At 37.1% G+C, this 23,094-nt stretch overlaps 1 protein-coding gene and 1 long non-coding RNA gene across 3 annotated transcripts; one reads left to right on the forward strand and one right to left on the reverse strand.

Moving 5' to 3' along the window:
- Positions 1–6,374: 6,374 nt before the first annotated feature.
- On the forward strand, positions 6,375–10,486 carry LOC122094429 (riboflavin synthase). Of its 2 annotated transcripts, none has more exons than XM_042665232.1 (2): positions 6,375–6,761; positions 9,194–10,486. In XM_042665232.1, the coding sequence occupies exon 2, from the start codon at positions 9,415–9,417 to the stop codon at positions 10,243–10,245; it is 831 nt and encodes a 276-aa protein (XP_042521166.1). In that variant the 5' UTR covers positions 6,375–6,761; positions 9,194–9,414; the 3' UTR covers positions 10,246–10,486. The 2 variants fall into 2 exon arrangements, with proteins under 2 accessions (XP_042521166.1, XP_042521164.1); XM_042665230.1 differs by lacking the exon at positions 6,375–6,761 and adding an exon at positions 6,792–7,961.
- A 1,586-nt stretch (positions 10,487–12,072) lies between these two features.
- Positions 12,073–14,010, reverse strand: LOC122093287. Its single transcript, XR_006144405.1, has 2 exons — positions 13,842–14,010; positions 12,073–12,940 (listed from the first exon to the last, which is right to left on the reverse strand). It is a non-coding gene; the product is annotated as an uncharacterized LOC122093287 (long non-coding RNA).
- Between the last annotated feature and the right edge of the window lie 9,084 nt (positions 14,011–23,094).

Below are 23,094 nucleotides of genomic sequence, written 5' to 3' on the forward strand. Positions count from 1 at the left end.
ACATCTGGGGGTAAAGCACTGTTTGGTGTGGACCGCGAGAGCGGTACCAAATCAAGGCAAACAACCTTCCCAATCATATGAATGAACGATTCGCTCCAGATGAATGGAGGACCGAACGCCCCTAAGCGCAATCAGTGATGCTCTTCACTGACTAAGGCCAAACTAATTACGTTTTGACTAGAGAGCGAATTCCCCACCTTAGGTGATAAGTCAGGATATACTACGTACCTAAGATCTAAGGGTTTTTTTTTCTTTTCAGATGGAAAAGCTTTTTGTCATCACCATTTCCATAAAGTGACCCGACACCCTCCCTTGAATAGAAAGAAGAAATGGGCATTTTTTCTCCGGAGTCAATTTCTGTTAAAGATTACTCTGACGTGAACTAGAACAAGTAGTCCCTTTTCTTCAGTTGAGGCCTCATTTCTTTCTAGCTGGGAAGAATGCCCCTATTGATTGTTTCTAGGAAAATAAAGTTCTTTTGCGCTCCTCTTTTGGTCTAAACCTACTTTTGCGTTTGTTTTGGCATACTTAGTCATTGAATTATCCCTACCAAAGATTTAGTCTCGGGTGAAAGTCCTCATATTCATTCGAAGGAATCTTTCTCGAACCAACTGTCCTTGGTTATCGTCTTGCTTTCAATACCCTTCATGCCCACCGCCCTCATTCAAGCAATCACGCCTTCGCGCACAACATTATTCTTTGCACTATACTTGAAATGCTTTCTTTCCCAGTTAGACCTTTCTTTCTTGGCCTTCAAATTGTAAATAAAAAAGAGAACAAAACCGGAGTCACGTTGGCAAATCAGATTGCTCTTGATTCCCATGAACATGAATTTCCAATTGATTTTTTTTTTCTTTAATGGAAAATGATAAGAAATAAAATTCATTGATGAGCAGAGGTCTTTTGAGTAGTTAGATACCTTCAAGTTTGTGCTTTGCAATTCATGACAAAGGTCTCTTGAGCAGCTAGATATCTTCACTTTGGTGCTTGGGTTCAAGGACACGCTTCTCAATATTGAGAACTTGTTTACTCATTAAACCACTTGAAAGGACAAATAATTTTTTTTTCATAAATAAAAAAAATAAATTTTCTTACACAAATAGAATGTAATCACCAAAACATATAAATCAATAAATTCATAGATTGTTTCAAAGGCGTACTAGGTGCATGAGGCTCCCGCATATGTGAGGTCCAGGGAAGTAAAAACTTCACAACCTTATCCCGATAATGTCGAGAAGCTATTTCAACCACTTGACCATCAGGTCTTAAAACGAAATTTGTCTCAACAACTTGAATATTAAGACCTATACAAACTTATTGAATTATCAATCCACGACTTAAAAGTGTAAGACTTGTAGGAAAAGATTCCTAAGATAAGCATGTAGAAAATACATATTCCTTTTTTTCATATGATAATCTCTCCTTCTCCCCTCTTTCTTCCTTGGGTTTACAATAGACATAAGGACTTACTCGAGTATAGATTTGGTCCTTTAAAGGCGTGAGACATGGCATGTTATATGGGTCTTTTCAATATATAACTTTCAACCATTTGCCCACTAAGTCTGTTGAAGGTCCACCCATTAGGAATGTAAAATCATCTGCGGCTAGGTGGTGAGGCACAATGAGCATCCAACGGCTGGGGTGCATGGCTAAGCCCCCCTAACCGTTGAATGCTTACTGCACCTCACTGCTCACTGATCACTGCAGATAATTTAGACTCCCATTAGGACTGGTCTAGCCATGCATACACTAATTTCGCATATGGCTCCACAACACTAATTGTTTAGAAAATAGTTCACGATATGGCCTCACTACACAAGTTGTTCGGTTGATGGTCCACCCATTTGGATCGGCATTGGTGTCAGAGTTGGAGTTGAAATGAAAAATCGGAGGCCATGTAACAGTCTCTTTGGAAAGCTGGGATAAAAGAGGATGTCATGCATTAGAGTGGCCTCTTGAAAGTTGTGTCTACAACTTGTTTTCTAGGGAATGTATTGGTTTCACCCATCCCTCAGCCTCGAAGGCCTTGACATGTAACACAGGATTGTTATATTCCATTTATTGGTTTTTGACACGTTGTATTAAAAATTTTGTAAACCATGTCTTTTATTTTAATGAACTTCTGTTTACTAAAAAAAAAAAAAATGAGGTATTACCGTCACAATGGTTTGTGATTTATTCAGATACATTACGAACGGATCTATACCATCAATTTCAAGATCGGCTAATGCTCCCAGGTTGATGTGATGTATTTCATCAGTTCACTGAAGACTTAATTATTGGTATATCGATCAGTCCAGCACGGATTGAAATAGGAATCGGTTTAATAGGAAGTTTTTGAAACTGCAGTGCACCCATGTAAATAAGGTACAAGATGACTACAGAGTTAAACGAGCATCCCACACCCGAAAGATGCCCCACATAGGTCATCCCCAAAAACCCCTCAATCACTAAGGTAAACAACGTATAAAAAACACACCCATTTCTATACTGGTTTCAGAAGAGCAAAGAAGAAAGGGTTTTTCTGTTAATATGAACTTAAAACTGTTTATAGTTTTACATCTAAATCATTTATTTCCAAAATTATAAAATTACTTTCTTCCCCACCCAAACTACTGAAGTTGGAATCTTTTCTCACCCTTATAGATTTTTGTCGGATTTAATTATTATTTAATTGTTTTGTTTATTATTAGGTCATGACCATTGTTCATTCCATTGATATCTTTTTTATAGGAATTCCGTTGACATTTAATTATCCATCACTAGGTTATCCCCACGCATCCTATCGCTTATGTAAAATTATCAATTTTCTCTTTATGTTGTAAGTGACAAGATTTCAGGATTTTTCACTCCAAAGTAGATCAACACATCTTGTGTTTTTTGTGGCATGGAATGATTGATCTAGGAATTTTAATTGTTGAATATTTAAAAAATGATGTGGGCTCCTCACATGATAAATTTCAAACCAAAATTCAATCTAGGTACCCTTCCATATTTAGGTATAACCTCCATGTATGTCCACTTTCATAAAGTTCCTGATCTTTCAATTCGAATTGGAATGAAATTTGACAAGGGAACAAGGAACTTTAGGATCTAATTTTTTCATATCGTGATCCAAATGATAAAGAACCTCTATTTATTGGAGATGTAGAGGCCATCATCCTTCTAGCCTCCACCAAGAAGTGCATCATCGTCTCCAAAAAGAAGTGCATTTTCAACATTAACGACAATTGCTTCGTGAGTTTCTCCTCTAATCGTTATTAATTTCCTCTCTTTTTAGATTGATTTATGGAAGAGATTAGAATGAAATCGTTAGATTAAATTGCCTGGATTGATTTATCACTATTGCATTGGAATAGACATTGAGGCTGTGTTTGGTGGCCAAGAGTAGAAATTAAAATGAAAGAAAAAAAAGTACAATTCTTGGTTTAGGAATTTCTCTTTGTGTTTGGCACGTCCTAATCCAAGGAAAGATTCAGTTTTGAATTTCAAAATTCCTTTTGGGAATTGTGAAATTTTCTTTTGCACCCAAAAAACTAATCTTGTTAAAAACAAGAGAAAACATGAGAAAATTCAAAAAGTTTTTTTTTTTTTCTTCTCTTCTAATGGTGACCAAATATACATGCTTTGTTTTTTTCTCACCATTTTATTTCTTTTCTTCTCTTTTCTTTTCCTTTCTTTCTCTTGGCTACCAAACATAGCCTGAGATGAAAATATTGAATATATTCGATATTTATTTTTTTCTTTTTTCGTTGTCTATTTGTTTATCTGCTAACCTAGAGTGATTGATCTTAAACTATTACAGTACCCAATAGAAATGAATGTCCCTATTTAGAGTGTAATAGGGATTTCCAAACACAAATTTATGTCAAAACCAAGAGCAAGGGTTAGTATTAAAGTGTGTTAAGATACGGTTTGATCGGTCATATTGAACCAGACAGCAGTCTGTCCATCCATCCAGGTTTATTAGCATGCCAGGGTTTTAAAAGGGCCTCAAAGCAATCGAGAAAAGGGTGTTGAAAGTGAATCAGAACCAAATCGAATAGTTCGATTGTGGTCTTAGGCCATCTTTGGTATCATTTTTCTTTTTTATTTTTACTTATTTAACAAAAATTATTGATGAAAACCATTTTTTATCAAAGCATAAAAATGATTTAGTAACTATTTGAGAAAAATGGTTTTTGTGAGAAATAGTTTGGTATCCCTATGTGCAAAATGGTTTTTTGTAGAAATCTCTTCACCCATCTCCCTTATAACTCTCTTTCTCAACCTTAGACTGAAAAAGACGGGCAAGGGACTTGTATTTCTAATTTCAAAGCAAATGACTACTTTACTCCTTCATATTGGGACTTTAAACACATGCTAATTAAAGTTTAGCACAAAAATAATTGAAAATCAATTTTTGGCCAAAACACATAAATAACTCTCGATATCTTTTTAATTTTTGTATTTTATCAATTTTTTTTTTAAATAGAAACAAGCTCCATAAATGATACCAAATGCAACCAAAACCGTTTTTGTAAACAAAATAAAAAAGAAAAATGATACCAAAGAAGGCCTTAAACAAATAATTTTTGTATTCGGTTTAGTTGAGAACTGCAAAATCGACAGTGTAAATCGATTACAAAACTGAATTGCCATCCGAATAAACCAAATTTAACAAAACCTTAATTGGTTGGACCATTCTAGACCAGCGAAACCATTAGATCCCATCCGATGATAGCAAAACCCCTGCTCTTCCTTCCTCTTCCACTCTGTATCTTCTTCGACTCTGCTGCTCTGATGACATTACAAGGTTGCGGAATGAAGTCCAACTACACGAGCAACTAAGCTAATAGAGTTCGATTCTTTGTCGATCGATGATGCTAATGAGCTTTAGGAACAATTTGGCTATGTACGGTAAAATTCTAAAAAATGGATTCTGCTTTTTTTTTTTTTTTTATTTACAGAAATGGGCTAAAAATTGTATGATAAGCCCATTTTACATATATATTTTCTTTCTTTCTTTCTTTTTAAATGAATTGGGCACTTTTAAGGTTTTGGAGTCCCTTTTTTTGGAGCATGAAAAACTTGTTTTTCATTCTCAAAACCGATTTTGAGCAGAAGGCGCAAAATCATATGAGTGACTTAAGTTAAGTTAAGAGGGTAAATTAGGAAATTACCCTCAAAACATAACAATAGGTGAATTCAAGGGTATTGTATACCCACTTTGCTCTTGGAACGACCAGAGAAGAGAAGCAAATAATTGAAACGGAGAGCAGGAACTATAGATATTCATCGTCTTCATTCTACCGTCTGCGAGGTGGGTTGCGATCGCTCCCTTCCTCTCTCTCTCTCACTTTGTCTCCCTCTCCCCATTGATTTTGTTTATTTTGCAGCTTTTTTGTTGTTCCAATGAGGTCGAGGTCGAACCCAAGGGGGTAGCGCAATTGGTGAGCAACGAACTTGTACGAGCCGTAAACTCGGGCATCCTAAGTTTGACTCCCACTAGGCACACCTTGGGCCACTCACACGGGGGTATTTAGTGTTCTTCACTGCTTTTAGTGAAAGTTGAATGGTTCTCATTCAACCCTGGTATGACCCGGTCCATGCAGTTGTGGGGTTAGTATGGGCCCACAGGACTAGTCAAGGCAAGGCCTGGATACCCGTCGTTAGCAAAAAAAAAAATGAGGTCGAGGTCGAGGTTGACGTTGAGGTTCGATTTTCCCCAGTGAGTTTAAGGTTCCTCTGTGCACGAAGATAAAGTCGTCTCTCTCGATTGCCCTGTTTTATTAAAAAAAAAAAATTATAAATTAATTTTAGTTTCTTTGCCTAGAACCCGACCGAGACCAGCTCATTCCTTAAACAAGTAGGTCACAGTGCAAAGGGTACAGGCCTGGTAGGCCTAGCTACGCCTGACCGATTAACCCCCTACTATGCGGAGATGGCTTGAATCTCATGCTCAAGACTCCAAGGGCCCTTACCACCAATTATTGCATCATTGTTTGTGATGAAAGCTTTCAAGTAGGGTGCAAGTTTGGCCTTGTCGACCCAATCCTGGCCTACCCTTTGAGCTTGAACTAAGTTTGTGCTAAAGATTTCTAGTCAAGGCCTAAGGGCGAGTTAGAGTTGAAAATTTTTTACCTTGAGTTAGCGTTGGGCCGGGCCGGGTCGGGACAAGGTTTAGGCCTCAGGCTGAGATCGGCCTGACCTGGCGTGACCCTGATTATATATCATATGTAATATATTGATATCATAAGTCATAACCCTAACGCTACTCTCAAAACTCTGTACTAAACAAAACAAAACAAAAAAAAAAAAAAAAAAAACTTACATAACTCACTATTTTTTTTTCCATTATAACAGGTGAGGTCTCCACTATGGTGGCCCGAAGAGGGATTGGACACCGAAAGGCCCCGAGGGGATGAGAACACTTGTGGCACCCAAGATGTGGGCGCTGTCTAGTACAACGATTTGCAGCAAGGCAGTTGGGCCTTGGCTTGACAGAGGTCGTGGTGTTTTGTGAAGAAAGAAAGTCAACCAAACGCAGCCTCAGTTATTTTGTATCCCTCTTCATCTCTCCTCTTTGCTAACAAGGTGCCGCCCTCAAGTTCTCAACACCGAACCCTTGCACAAAAGCTTGAAGCTCTTGAAGCCCAAGGTTCATCGTGATGCTCCAGCGTTCATCGTCTTGCATCGACCTGCCAGAAAGTCATCGTTCACCATCTCTCTCAACCCTAAGGCACCTGCAACTCTTTCACCACATTCGCTTTCTCTGCAATGTAAAATTTCTGGGGTTCTCTTTTTAATGGGTTATCATCTCTGCAATCCCTAACCACATTCATTGTTCCCTTTCCATTTCCACAACCGCCTCCCTCTGAAAATGTTCTCCCACTTCTGTTCCAATCTTTGATCATTATGAATTTGTGTTTTGCTTTACTTTTTTTGGTTTACGACTGCATATTTATGGAAACTATCTCCATTAGAATCCTTAATTTGTATTTTTTTTTTTTTTTTTTTTTTGTCACAGGAGATGCCCTATTACAACTTTTTTGCTCATTTGGATTGCGTTGTAGCTTAATCAGAAAATATCGAATTTTGAGATAGGGCCATGATGACCACATAGATTAGGAGATCTGTAGCAAAAAACGTTGAGATGGATTCTCTCTCTTGTGTTAGGAAGAGCTGATGTTCATTTTCCCTTTTTATCATTTTTTCTTCTACTTGTGCTTCTGATGCATGTTCCTGTGGTTATTCATGAAAAACCAGATCGTCGTAATGCTCTATTTGTCATGTAGAACAATGGATTTGCCTCTATTCTGCTTTTTAGTTTCAAAACCAGACACTTTATCCATTGGATGTCTTGATTTGATAAGCTTGACTTGGGACGAACAGGTCTTGGAAAACTCTTTTGATCTACTTGCTTTTCTAATGTATTGACGATGCCATTTACAAATACCTTCTGCAACCTTAGGTAGATAAAATCAAGGGTTTTAGGATCTTGAACTTCTTAATGTGGTTGCTCCTATACCTCAATATATTAGCATGCTCATTTATCTCTCACTGCTGGTCCTGATTTTCATACCATGTATATGTAAAATGATTATATGCACACTAATCAACACACCAACCATTATCCATAAAAATTATGCCCTATTTTTAATATACTGCCATGCTTCTTTCCTGAAATATATCATACACCAATTTGTGCTGAACATGTTTCCAGAAACAAAAAATTCAAACAATTTTTTCTACTCCAAAAACTGTTTCTTAGCACAGAAATGGAAAAAAACTGTTTCTTCTGTTTTTGTGTAACAGTAGAAACAAAATCAAACAGGCCTTTAGAAACCTATTTTGCACTTCCGCCCCTCAGATCTCTCCCCGACTACCCCATCCTTCCCTATCTATCGACTGAAGAGAAAACTTGAAGGTCGGAGACTCGAAACCCTTGCCAGTCACCCCTGAAAGTTCGACCCTCACTGGTAAGTGTTCGATGTTTGAATCTGAAGCAGTAGCGAGATTTCTATTTTTGGAATTGTAATTAAATCAAATCGTCTTTCACTTGCTTGTAATGAAGTAAGTTACTGTTTGCATTTCAAGATTTGGTATTTGTGTTCTTCGTTTGCACAACTCTGGTGTCCAAGTCTCCAAGAAACTCTTCGCAAAGGATTTGTTCGAGTAAACATCCACATTTCTTATTTTAGTTGCCAAGCAGTAGCATCGTGGAACAGAAGTTGGGTTTTGCCTAGCTTTAGTTGCAGATTACTTGAACGATTACAACTTTGCGATTTATTCTCTCTCTCTCTCTCTCTCTCTCTCTCTCTCTCTCTCTCTCTTTTCCCCATGATTCGACTCTATCTGTTCCATTTTTTCTAACTGTATTATAATGATTCAAATTAGTATCACAGGTAGATCTCTCTCCTTTCTTAGCCTATGGTTTTCGGTTTTCCTTTGTTGGGTAATAGGTCCTCTGCCTCCCCTCTCCTTTCTTCTTATCCGAAAAGATGAAAGCATAGTCCTCTTTAAAGACCCTTTGCAGAAGAAGATCGACTGATCGAGAGATTTCTATCCTCACAAGTATGGTCACAAGTTTTTTTTTTTTTTGGAAAGATTTTTTGGAATCCTTCATTATCTGTGAGCAATTTTTCTTCCCTGCTTTGTTTATTTATTTATTTCTTCTGTTTGCATTTCTGGAGACCATACTTGTGAGGATTGCCTTTTTCCCTGTTTTCTCTGTCTTTATTGTGTTGGGTTCTGTAGATCAACCTTCAAAGGTAGCGTATTTGGAGGATTCCATTTGTTCCCCCCCCCCCCCCAAAAAAAAAAAAAAAAAAAAAACCTTCTTCTGTGGGAGAATTTTACTCTGAATACGGGAAGCAGAGTAAGTGGTTGACCGTAGAAGAATGTAGGTCATAAGTTGATACTTGGAAATCGCTACACTTGGCTTTGAAAATTCTTGTTTATGGATACTGGAGGACAATTGGAAGTTTGGTTCTTCAGTTTCATCTCATAGAAATTTGCTTGCTAAGAATATTAGATTAGCAATGTAAATAGTTGTTTGAATTCTTATTATCTATTCAAGAAATGTTGATTAAATTGGATCTCTGTGCTAACATTTCAGATGTATTAGTTGAATGTTTCCTTTCTTATTATTGATTGGGTGTTTTATTTAGGCCTTTAGGGGACTTCTGACCAACCTTCTGATTCTATGCAGTCCTAGAAGCAATCGGAGGAGGCACTGTTGCAGGGTTGGAGCAGTTCCAGGAGTCTCTTGCTGACAGCAGATCGGTTTCAACCAAACAAACCAAACCAAATTGCTTGTGAATCGGTAACCAAACCAAATGAAAACGGCTATTTGAAACCGAATAAAATCAGATAACCAAAACCGAATACTGTTAGGTTTCAATTTCATAAGCCTTCTTTCGCGCCAAAACTATGGCAGCTTTTTCTCCCCTCCTATCAGTCTCTAGAACTTCAACAGCACCTCTGCAGAACCTTGTTTTAAACCCCCAAATGTTTCTTTTGAGAGCACAACTTAGATTCAATTCCAAATTGTTATCTTCCTCGTCCAGTCTATTCTTCACTACCTTCAGGAAGTCAAAAACACCGATCCAACACCTACGTCGTCGTGACCACTCTCATTACAACCCAATTCAATCCCTTTTCACAGGGATCGTCGAAGAGATGGGTGAAATCAAGCAACTGGGTTATGTGGAAAATGGGTTCGTGATGAAGATTGCAGCAAGAACAGTTCTTGAAGATGTCAAGCTTGGGGACAGCATTGCTGTCAACGGAACCTGCCTTACAGTGACGGAGTTTGATAAGGATGCCTCAGTGTTCTCGGTTGGTCTTGCCCCAGAGACCTTGAGGAAGACCTCCTTGATTGAGCTCACTACCGGGTCGCTCGTCAATTTGGAGAGAGCCCTCCAGCCATCGACACGAATGGGTGGGCATTTTGTTCAGGGCCATGTTGATAGCACAGGAGAGATCGTCTCCATCAAGCCTGAAGGGGATTCATTGTGGGTGAAGGTGAAGACGTCGCCAGAATTGCTCAAGTACATTGTTCCCAAAGGGTTTATAGCTGTGGATGGGACTAGCTTGACCGTAGTCTCTGTTTTTGATGAGGAGAAATGCTTTAATTTCATGTTGGTTGCTTATACTCAGCAGAATGTGGTCATTCCTTTGAAGAAAGTTGGGCAGAAGGTGAATCTGGAGGTGGATATACTTGGTAAATACGTGGAAAGACTACTCAAAGGTGGTTCTTGATAAAAAATATCTTAGGATTCTTGAGAGTCTACTACCTTTGTAACCTTTTCTGGAAATTGAAAACCCCAATAATCTTTTTTTCTTTTCTTTTCTTTTTCTTTTTTTTTTAGGAGATTTTAAGTCCCTTTTCTTATTGTGTTCATTGAATTAAAGTACAATTTGATGTTAGGTGGTAAGAATTACACAAAATGTGATGTAATCTTCTTATGGTGACCGATTAGAGACCTGTTTGTCTAGTGCATTTTTGCTCGTCTTTTGATTGTGGTGGGGAGAGGACTGGTTGGTTTCTTAAAGAATTTACCCTGCACCACCATTGGTGGCGATCCTCCCCTCTTTTTCAATTCAGCAACTCTTGGGGACCTAGGCACAATGGTAAGGTTGCTCTGTTATGACCAAGTGGTCTAGGGTTCGAGTCGTAAAACAGCCTCTCTATGAAGCGGGGGGATAAGGTTGCATATGCCCTTTTTTTTATGGCGGAGCAAGAGAGTCCAAATCTGCTGTTTTAGACAGTGAAATTACAACTTGTGGTTTCTGGAAAGTATGAGCTTCTCCATTGCAGGTCAAAAGTTGCATCAGTCCCTAAATTCAAGGATTCTAAAAGATGTTGGCATAAGTCTCCTATTCTGAAATTAACGGTGGAGGTACAGAAGAGGAGGAAGAAGTTCATAGGCTTAAACGATAGCTCTGAATGATGCTTGAACCAAAGCCCTCTTCTCTCCTTCAAATGCTTCTAAAGAAGAATGGAAGATCTCATATCAATGTGATACAGGTGTTGAACAGAGCCATTAAAAAGGGTTTTGACTAAACGAAGGCAGTCAGAAAAGGTGTGTTTCTTGATTAGATTGGAATTTTAATTAGATATAATGTGTTCATGAGCCAGGACTGGACCATCTTTTAAGTTCTGAGGTTGCTGGAAGAAGTTGACTTCCCATCCCTCCCTCTACCTTTATTTTCTTTTGGGTGCTCTTCAGGCGCTTTGATGGGATTGGTGGGGATTCTTCTGGCCACTGTAGCCTTCCGAGTCTTAGAGAGCCATAGAGTCGTGCAGGCTGAGCATCGATGAAGAGCTAAAGTTGCAGTGAGAGGGGCTGCAAAATTACAATGTTCAAAGAAACCCATGGCGGGGAACCAAAAAGAACAGGTGTGGGGAACAGCTATTCTTCATTCTAACAGCAAAAAAATTACACAGATTGGGTACATATGGTTCTGGTGGATTTAGATTTTGGGGCATATTTCTATGTTTTGGTAATCAGCAATTTTTATGTTTCATGCAGATTTGATGCACAATTTTGTTCATATACATCACTAACACATGCCTCTTTTAAATCTTAAAATACCCTGAAGAATCTCACCTAAAGCAAACAACCATGACAACCATATTGCACTTACAGAGAGCTTTGGCAACTGTAATGCACTTGTGGAAAATTTTTAGGCTTTCCTTGTCTCGTACCACTTGCCTTGTGTGTCCTTGAAACAGGCTCAATCAGTGTAGCAAAAAGCTTTCAGAACTAGTCTTCTTGAATATATGCAAGGCAGAACCTGGTTGGACTTAGTCTTACAGATAAACTTGAAAATTTGTGAAGCAGAGTTTACAAATGGATTAGATGCATCCCTTAATAACTCATATCAAAGGATAAGCTAAAATTTTATTGCCTCAGAAATAGGCAAGCACAAAATGCAAACCTATATAGCACAATATTATATGAGGAAAATGTGAAATACTAACAAAAAACTCATATGAGCTGAAACATAAGTATATAGAATTCTGATTCAGCCACACAAGTCTAACCATATAGTAGACAGCATTCGACAGAAACGCAGCAGTCGAGAATCTCACAGGTGCCAAACCAATATATATCCAAGGAATAGAATTGTTCATAAAGGAAAACAAAAACCAACTGGCAACTTCCAGTTAGCTTTATAGCACAAGGGACTGTCTAGATAGTATTGGCCCACTATTAACAGCTAGAATGGCTGGTACAGTAGTTACATAACAACCCCCTTCACCAAAGAATACTAATAAGATCGTTAAACTGAGAACCAAGGGGAAAAGAGGGGGTTAGGTACAGTATAAGAGATAAGAGACGATTCCACATTTTTTCAAAGCTTTGATCATCCAAAGAGCACACTCTTAATAAGCATGAAGCTTGAGTGGGACATTTACCAAAATAGTAGAGAGGAAAAGCTTGAAGGACAACCACTGTCACTGAAACATCCATGCTATCATTTGAATCTTCACACAGATCACCACTGCATTGGAATCGCTCTCAATCCATAGAAGAGCAATTCCTTTACTTTTTGATAATTGCAAGCCATAAAATAAAGCAGCAAATTCTGCAAAGAAGATTGAATGAACTCCAGAAAAATATGAGAAACTGCCAATCGGTTCACCCATAGAATTTTGAAAGACATCGCCTACACTTGCATTTCCTGGATTTCCTAGAGAACAACCATCAATATTTAATTTATAACATTTCATGCCCGGCTTTCTCTGCGTCACTTCAACAATAGTCACAGGAGGAGATTAGAGGAAAACAGCCCCTAAAAGTCTTGAGATAACCAAATCTGCCATTGAACTTACATGTTTAGGCATAAGAGGTGCATCCTCTCGAATATCCTTCTTGAGAGCTTCCATGATTACACTTGATAATCTAGACTTTCCTTCATATCTCCTTTAGTTGAGAGATAGCAATTTCTATAAAAGCATAAAGAATATCAAACTTGAATCATCACCTGGTGCAGACATGAAAATGATATGCAAAAAGATAAATTTATTTTAGACACTTGAGATATGATTTCTAAGTGTCCTACACCCTCTCTCTCACTCACATACTCTCACATTTTCTCCCTATTTTTGCCTCTAGTTTTTACTATTTTGAAAACTATTTAGTCTTCTTTCATTGCTGATCAAATATAACTCTTAAGTGTTTGAGGTGGCCTAATTAGTGAGTGCAACAACTACCGAAAATTCCTAGGGAGATAGATCACTCAATGTATTTGCTTAACCCAGATTGCAGCGTAGGGTGCATCGACAATCTAAAAGAGAGTAATGGATGGTCTACTCAACCCCACCTTTTCTCCTAATTACTACAAGCTTTTTGTTGCAGTAGGTGAGTTCTTTCTCGCCATTTAAGTCGAGATAAATCTCTCATATTATCATAGTTCTATTTACCGCAACCAGGTTGTATATATGGAGAGCTTTGGTCCCTGCTCAAATGCATCCTTCTCCACTCTGGCAGGATGCCACTCACCAGTCTCTAACATTAGATCATCCCAAGTGACGTGTAAATTTTCCTCTCAAAAGACCGATTGATAAGAGGAGGTGTTCATAGGTATATGAGGAAAATGATTTTCTCACTCAAAATCAATGTAGAACTAATACTCCCCCTCATATGTAGGTGGCTCGGAACCACCTTACATGTTGACGTAACTAGAAAGAGGACAGAACCGAAAAGAACCCACTCTGATAAAGCAACCCATCTCCTTTATCATACATTGGAAGCTCCTTAACATCTAGAACACTAGAAGGAATCAGTTGTTTTGCTTCTCATATTACTAGAAATCTGAGAAACATTTATTAATTAATCCTTCTTTACCTCTAAAATCATTCCTGACAGTTGACACCCAACCTACATAAACCTTGTACAGTTCAGTCTCATCCGAATGGTACAGACCATTCTGTCACCTTCTTCAGTCTCTTTATTCCTCCTATCCTGGCAGTCAACGTTCTCATCATCATCCTCCCTTCACACAGTTCGACCAGCGCTGCTCTCTTCTATCTTCCTTCTCATTGTCATATATATCTCTTTCTCTATCCTTTCTACTCTATCTCAGTCTCAATCTCTATCTCTATCTTTATCCCGGCCTCTGTCCCTGTCCTTGTCCCTGGTTCCGTGCCCGTCATAATCTACCCATTACATCCCCTATGTAGTATGTTGCTTCTACATTTGCATCGATAGCAACTACTCAATCGATGATAAATGGAATCTCGAAGGGTAATTAAGAAAGTACGAAAACCCAATGGGGAAGTGAATTATTCTTTTCTTTGATTGCGAACATGGGTTAGGTTGCAGCTAATTTTTTGTGTATTATAATTGGTCTAGATGCCAAAATATATTAGGCGTGTTTGCATGGAAACGTAGGAGACGTTCTCCCAACATGTTGGGTGACCCTAGCAATTGGCAAGGCTTTCCTAACCCTTTAAAAAATGAAATCCCAAGTGTAAGTTTGGCCCTGACAGCCGAAACACACCCGGACCCGCCTAGAGCCTAAATAAAACCTTGGCCAAAATATCAATCCATGAGGATGGGTTAAGTTTGAAAAACTATGGCCCTAAATCAGCGATGGGCCGAGCTTGGGTTGATGCCTTGGACTGATCACCCCCCACCCCAACCCAAAAAAAAAAAAAAAAAAAAAAAGAGGGAAGGAAGAAATTAGTGATGGTGGCTATGACTTCAATAATAGAGAAAATGGAGTTTTAGTGGGTGAAAATGAAAAGAAGGGTTATGTAGAAGGGGATTGATTGCGGGCATGGTTGTGGCAGCCATAGAGGTTGGGGATGGTGCTATGGTAGTGGTGTGTTGTAGTACGGTTAGGGCCATTCAAGGTCAACCTGATCTTGAGGGCGGGTTAGGGTTGGATTTTTTGGCCCTAACTCAAGACCGACTAAGGGGACTCAAGGTCGAGTTGGGGTTTGAAAAACCGATCTATCCCTAACCCCAAGGGTGTAGCTTAGCTGGAAAAGATCAACTTCTTGTATTAAAGAGGTCATGAGCTCAACTCTCCTTGGGATCAGATAAAAAAATGGAGGGTGGAATTGACCGAAATCAGTCCCAAAAACCCTAAAATTGGCACTCAGATCTGCTGGAAATGAGATCGATCATGGCCGATTCACCAATCTGGTTCGTGATTATTGAGAGTCTGAGACTGTCACAGAATCCGAGAGGCTAGCATTATGTAAAGCATCGAGGCATTGAATTTTGTTGGGCCATGCCAAGTGCAGGGTAAAGAGCCTTTTAGGGCGAGTCCTGACCCAGCCCAACTCTGGGTTCAGGTCCTGCCTAAATTAAGGGTAGGCTGGACTCTGATCCCATAAAGCTTTACCAAGTATTGTATTACATACCTTCAATTTATACTATCATAGTATCATGTACAGTAGAATACCCATTTTTCCAGAGGTAATACACGTATATGATAAACTGTATATCAGGTTGGGCCTGTATTAAAAATCCCAAACCTAGGCCCAAAGTGAGGCCCATCCACTATTGGTTTCAAATGAACTTACAAAACAAAAGAGATTTAAAATACCCCGGAAAAAGATTGTTGTCTGGTCACACAGTTCTACGTGCACATGAGTATAAAATTATCACCTCACCCCATGTGAAATAAAAATTCCATTTATGTATATGTCCATGCACTTGGGCTGGGGTAGGGGCTACGCGACTAAGCAACAATCTCTTACCCTTTTATTATTTACCTCGTTTTTATCTTCCACATGTGATGAATCCAAGATCTTCCTGATGTTGCTTCGTGCAAAGCAAAATGAGTAACTAGTTTTAAAAAAGTCAGACTTAAGTGAGGCTTATATATTAGAATGGAAACTACAAAGAAAGGGTTTCATGAAAGAAAGGCTCACTATAATTTCTTGACTTGAGGGACGGAGGAGGTTCAGGGATTATTTTCACGCGCTAGTCGAATCATGTCATAACATGTATGTATATGTCTTTCTTTTTAAGTGGGTGAATTTAGGAGACACACAAGATTAATAAAAGAACAAGAACTTAATGTAAAATAGAAGACTAGTGGCATTGTGGTACTTGAATTGCAACACCATTTGATTTGCTCATGCAACATGCCACTTTTACTTCTTTCTACATGTGGCATGTTAAATATCAAATTCTTTCTCTTTTAAGAACTTCATTCTCTTTAAGTATGTGTTTAAGAAAGACAAAAGTGTTTTTTTTTTAAAGAAATTTGATTTGCTGAATATCCTTTTGAAAAGTTTATTTTGAGATAAGCACAACTCTGTAGCATTCGAAAAGACACATTGGGCAGTTTAGTCACAATTATTTGCGAATGCTATAGACTCTTTTATCTAAGATGACAATTCATGCATTTCTCCATTGTCCATTAAAGATTGCCTACGGTCTTAAGGATAATGTCAACTGTCAAGTGACATAATCCAGCCCATCTACGTATTTGATGCAAACTTCTTGCAATTTCTTGTTTGTGATTGAAGTTATCTTACCGAAACAATGAATCAATATTGGTTAGCAATACATATAAAATTTTGTTCGTTAATAAAAAAAAATCATTCTTATTTGGGCATGAGCTTGAATATATATATATATATATATATATTTATATATCAAGAGAAATGTAACCATGTAAGTAAAGCCTTGTGAATTATCAAACGTTAATTAAATAACACATAATCCCATCAAGGTAACGGTTGCTCTTATGACCAGTGATAGTGCGTATAACTCATCTCAAGAGAGAATATTCCTACATTGTTGAGCTCTGTTAGTTAAAACGGGAACGGCAAAAAAACATTGTTCGGTACGGGCATGTTTTAAACGGATCAAAACGTGAACGGGACGGTCAAAAATACGGTCAAATACGATAAAAACGGGAAAAAAATAAAAAACGGACAATACGTGTTTTAAACGTTTATATTTAAATAATACAGTGTCAAAAAAAGGGTAATATATAGACATAAATTGGCATAATAATTCTCTAAATACCTAGATAACAATCAAAACAAATAGCCCCGTTTTAAACGTTTCTATTTTAAAACATTTATATTTTTGTAAAATCCGTTTTTTTACTATCAAAAAAACGGGACAGCGTTTAAAACGGCAAAAAAACTCCAAATAGCCCCGTTCCCGTTTTTTACCGAATTTCTGTGAAAAATTCGGCAAACGATGTTTAAAACGGTAAAAAAACGGGACACCGTTTTAAACGCGTTTTAAACACGAATAAACTAACTAGGTTGGTGAGTTAAAGAAAAACCATGGTTCATAAAAGAAATGGAGTCTTCACTCCCTTATATAACTTTTTAAAGTTGTGTGGCTACCAGTAAACTTCTGAGCCTCGAACCAAGACGTCCAAAGGATTCTGATAAAATATTCAACGACTCGAATGTATATACATAAAGACTAATGTGAGTACACGTGATAGCATCAATAATGATAGAATTTTCACCTTTTATGTGAGTTAAGGCAATCGTTTCATTCTCCAATCTATCTTGATGTGGGACCCACTCAAACTAGTGTCTTAGCCTACCATTTTTTTTTTTTTTGGTAAGGTACCCTACCATCTACAAATCTACCCTTCCCTGGTTGTTGACAAAAATTAAATGAAAATCTGATCTACTCTTCCATGGTTGTCTACCTGTCACGACTTTGTATGGTTGAACTCTTTTGAGGCAACGTGTAAGGTCAGCAATTCACCAACGCTTCATCGCTTCACGACAGCCACAATCTGGAACGGAAATGTGTTAATCGGTTTGGTTTTGTTGGATTCTTATAATAATCACGAAATCGGATTAGAATCGGCCTTGATATCCGGTCTATTCTTACTGATTCCAATTGATTTCTATTCCTACCGGTTTCAATTGATTTGGATCGAATCGGTTATAATTGCCTTTTTATGAAACTTTGACTGTAGATAGGAACTGAAATTGAACCAATTATTAATTGGTTGCACTTTCAAAACAAAATTCATCAGTTTAGTTCGATTATAAATGTTCTACCTTTTTATAGTACCAAGTTCATAATACATGTCGAAAGAATTCTCTCTTGCCCGTGGATGTAGGAAAACTCAATCCTACAATGTATTATTAGTTCGATTTCAATTCATTGTAATTCTTGTTATATGATTTGAATTGGTTCAATTAGTTTGATTAATTGTTTTATGGGTAAAAGAACGCTCTCTTGTCACACAGGTATCAATGAGAGACCCACATGATATTAGCAAGCGGTGGGTCTAGAGGATTTCGCAGGTATTTGGATTCTCTGTGGTGCAACAAGGCGTCTGGCACACATCTAATGCCTAAAAATGTCTTGGGCTCCTTGCCTAAGCAATTTTTGTCATATGATATACATCATACACCCTATTGCATCACAAAGGAATTCAATCCATTTCACAAGGGTGGAGACATCATTCCACCACTCTCTATGTTTGACAGTTTGAGCGCAAGGGCCATCCAACTCAAAACCGAATTTATTGGTTCTGATTTAAACAGCTCGGTTCGGTTTGAATTTGCATTTAATACCCTTATCTAACAGTAATGCAATATATCCTATCTCTTTCAATCCTGACCGTCCATTGCAAAAGATATGCTTCCCCTTTTTGTTTTGGGGGGAAACCTTCTTTTTCTAAGGGCCATTTTAAGTCTTAAATTAGTGATAGCTTGTCAAATCAGGTGGCTTTATCGTGGCTATACACGTGTCGACTAATTATTGAACGGAAGACATAAATATCACCCAATGAGGTGATAGCCTGGCAGAATTCCGTCTTCGAAAAATCAATCACTATATTTCCCTATATACCCCTACTTTTTAACCGTCACATGAGATATGATCATTAGTCAAATCAGGAATTATATAGGGGTAATATAGTAATTTCACAATAAATGAGGTTACAGAGGAAAATTGCCGCGTAAATACTAAAACATTCGAAGTTTAAGCGGCATCGTTCTGTATATATACACGAAGACACGCAAAAGCTCTCGTCAGAAACGTTTTCCTCTTTAGCCTCTGAGGAGAGAGAGAGAGAGAGAGAGAGAGAGAGAGAGAGAAAATTAGAGAGACTCGAAGGATGAAGAAATCGGGAGTCTTCGTTGCGTCCATGGCTGCAGCTTCAGCTTCTGCAATTTCTGCTTCTTCTCCTAATTCCTCCTCTTCCGCCGCTTCGGATTTCTTCTACAGTTCCAAGATCCAACCGTTTCGTGAGGTAGAGGTTTCTTTTTTTCCGTGGTCTTTGATTTGTTTCTTCGATTGATTGATGATGATTTTGGAGTTTTTTTTTTTTTTTTTCCTGTTTTTAGTTAGTTACAGAGTGAACAGATCCAAGTGGTTTCTGTAATTCAGTTATTTTTTTCCTCTACGGAGAACTAAATTTGTTTCGTTTTGTGCTTTTTGATTGAACCAGGAAGGTGTGAGGAGCAAAGGAGGAGATGATTCGTCTTCTCAGGGATCGTCTCCGACTGATAAATTTGCGCCGAGGTTCGATGGTTTAAGATTTATTGAAACACTCGTCACAGCTCACAGATGATGAACAGACTTCCATCATTTCGTTCAAAGAATGAAAGTTGTGGTGTGATGATCGTCGTTTTCTTTGCTACTTTTTCACTTTTTGATTGAAAAAGAAAAAGAAGAGCGCAGATTTTGTTGAAAAAATTTCCCCCCAAAAAGTAATGATTGATTAGGGGAAGATGTTTGTGAAATTAATGTAATTCTAATTTAGGTTCATTGTTCAGAACTGTAATCAAATATTTTTAATAACTTTTTTTATAAATTATATATTGGCTGGAAAGTTCCTAATTAGTCTGCAAACTGATCGAATTTCTCTCTTCGTAGGGACAGAAAATTCACGGGCAGAGGATGATCGGTACTGAGTTGTCCTCAAATTTGCCCTCTTTGCATACGAAAAAGTATCCAATATTGCAGCTAAAAAGATTCCACTTTATGAAATGAACAGGTTCTTATACGCTCAAACCCAATAGCTTTACATGAACTCACATTTAACAATTTCAAAGATCTTCTCATCTGTTCTGAATTTCTGTGAATTTCCCACCTTGATTTCAACAAACCCAACCAAACCAGACACTGAACTGGGTTGGTAATGGCTGAATTTGCAGAGTTGTACCTGAAATTCCATTTCAATGCTTAATAACTGTTAGCTGATTGGGTGTCGAAATGATTCCTTTCTCAACATTCTTGCAACATTAGGGTTTTATAAAATTTGACCTTTTTGGAACCGAGGTATATTCAATCATAAAAAGGAATCTTTTTTTCCCTCATAATAATGAGGTTTTATTTATTCAAAGCAGTAGTGAGCTCAGCTAAGATATAAAATAGTGGGTCAAAGTGGGGATTATGCCAGAACCATTTTTTTGCCTTCCCTTAAGTCATGATGTATGCCATTAGAATTCTTATTTATTTTATCTGGGCAGAGATTTTTCACGTTGCCAGATTGGAAAACTGCTCTAATAAGAGGCCAAGAGACAGATTTATTCAATAGGAGACCCACATTTTTTTTTTAGGAATGGAAGCTTCTTTTATAAACCAGAATCGAACCAATATGGTTTGATTTTTTTATTTGATTATATAGTTTTGATCCTGTGTTGCATTTGATTTGAGTGCTACTTTAGGATTTTGGCGAACTTTTACATCTTCCCCAATAAAAAAAAAAATAAACCCTTTGTTTATTAGGGTCATAACCCTTCAAACATTTTCTAAACATTAAAAAAGAATAGAATTTATCATTTGGGTCCAGCAGATGGTTTTTCAAAGCAAAACCAAAAAAAAATAAAAAATCATATATTTTAAAGCTAAAATCAAAGGAATCTTTTCATAATAAACTTTCTCCTAATAATAATGAGTTTTAATTTATTGGTAGCTGTAGTGAGCTCAGCTAATATATAAATTAATGGGTCAAAATAGGATTATGTAAGGCACGTTTCTTTGCCTTCGCTTCATGTCTGCCATCAAAATATTTATATATATCTTTAGGCAGAAATTTCGCCTGATATCAACTGAAAAATTGCTTCAATGAGAAGGCAAGAGACAAATTCATTTAAAATGAGATTCAGATTTTTCTTTTTTCTTTTCTGAAAAGAGTAAATCTCATGGCTCATTATGTGTATTTGATTTTTTTTTGTTGGATTTAAGATATAACATTTGAAAACCAAAACTGAATAGGAGTCTCTTTTCAAAATCAGAACCGAACCAATATGATTTGATTTTTGTTCTAATTTTGTTAGGTTTCATATTTGGTTCTTTATTCGGTTTTGACCTAGATTTGACCCTATTTTATGTGTTTGGTGAAAAAAAAAATCTCATCTTCACCAAAAAAAAAAAAAAAAAAAAAACTCTTATTCGTTAGTCATAATCCCAAAATATTTTTCAGTCATTAAAAAGAAAATAGAATTTATTCAAAACATTAAAAAAATATATAATATATTCGATTTTTTCTTTGATTCGAATCGTACTTACAATTTTTAGCTAAAACCAAAACCAAAACAAAAATCATTCCATATTTCAAAACCAAAATCAAATTGATTTATTTCTATCCAATTCAATTATAAATAGTGTTTTTTATTTTAATTATAAATCAACACCTTTCCATTTTTTGTTCTGATTCTAAATTAACACCCTAAATCAATTATATGAGAGACTAAAAGAAATCCTCATTCCCCACTCACCACTCCCCGCTCCCCGCTCCCCGCTCCCCACTCCCCACTACCCACTCCAATGTGTGGGGATGGAATGGGAATCTTTTGCCCAATTTATTTTTTGTCTTTCCAATCAGTGACTCATTCATGAGTCAATTCAAAACAATCTAGAAACTGTGAATCTGTAAAAGTATTTATTATTTTATTAATAGAGAAAATTTCTCTTCACAAGTTGAAGAAAATAGAATCAAGGCCATCATTTTTCTACCTGTCACATTTGACTGCCATAAAAGACAGGGAATCTCCTCACCGTCGGTCCTTTTATTTAATTTCTTGCTCCATTGTTGTTTGGCTGTTGTGGGCATATACCTTGAGATTACCTTTCAGCCACTTACACCATCTACTTTCCAAAGAAAGTGATTTTGGAAGGAGTCTGGAGTCTGGAGTCTGGACAACGACTTCCACCGATCTGGAGGCTTACTGTCCAACCATGCTTTAATTAAGGGAGTTAAGATTAATAATGTATCTAAGTATTTGATTAAACCCTCTTTCCCAAGAGCTAGACCTTTTTCAATTCCAACAATCATGCAATGTTTTAACCATCTTATTGTATCTTTTGATATTATATTAATTGATATCTATCGTATCCTTCTGATATTGATATGATACAGTATTGATATACTTAAAAAATGTATTAATTGTATCCGGTCGATATGTGACCCTAACGCTCGATAATTTCTTACAAATTACATTACATAATCCGTGTTTGCAAACCCCTTTTATTTGGGGATTTAAACATTTTTATTTTGCAAAATCAAATTGATTCCTTACTTACATTAGCAAATTCGACTATGATATTATTGATTTCATAATCATTTGGGGATTAAATATGCTGCAATCAAGGATAAAAACAAGAGTTGTGTTTTTATCAAAACTTTTTTTTTTTTTTACAATGGATTACTAGGTTAGTAAAAACAATTTGGATGGTTATTATTATTATTTTGGCAATCACATGTGCTTCTAAACCCTAAATCTTCTCTAGAGTAAATGACATTTTTTTTTTTAATATTTGAAGATGTAAGAAACCTCATTCTTTATACGTAATTGATTGAAATGCATTTGTCCCATCTACTTCGTTCTCCTTTTAATGATAAACAACAACAACAAACATTCTACTAAACCTGGCGGACATTAATGTTCTTAGTATTTTCCTTTAATTTAGATTTTCTTCTATTTCAAAAATATATATATTTTTTACATATTATTTAAGGGAAAGCAAGGTGCCCAACTTGTACCACTCTCTTCCCCCCCCCCCCCCCCTACCCCTCCCATCCCAACCACATTGGTTGAGCCAGTAGCTCCAAAAAAGCTAGTGGCGTGCAACTCTCTCCTATTATTTATTTGGAGAAATGTTTCTTGTGGCAGAGTGTGATTCCTATGAGTGCATGAGG

Source organism: Macadamia integrifolia, chromosome 11 (genome assembly GCF_013358625.1).
Source record: "Macadamia integrifolia cultivar HAES 741 chromosome 11, SCU_Mint_v3, whole genome shotgun sequence".
Lineage (NCBI taxonomy): Eukaryota > Viridiplantae > Streptophyta > Magnoliopsida > Proteales > Proteaceae > Macadamia > Macadamia integrifolia.

What these genes read in the sequence shown, in the direction of transcription:
- LOC122094429 (XM_042665232.1), top strand. Translation starts at nt 9,415, where the DNA reads ATGGCAGCTTTTTCTCCCCTCCTATCAGTCTCTAGAACTTCAACAGCA.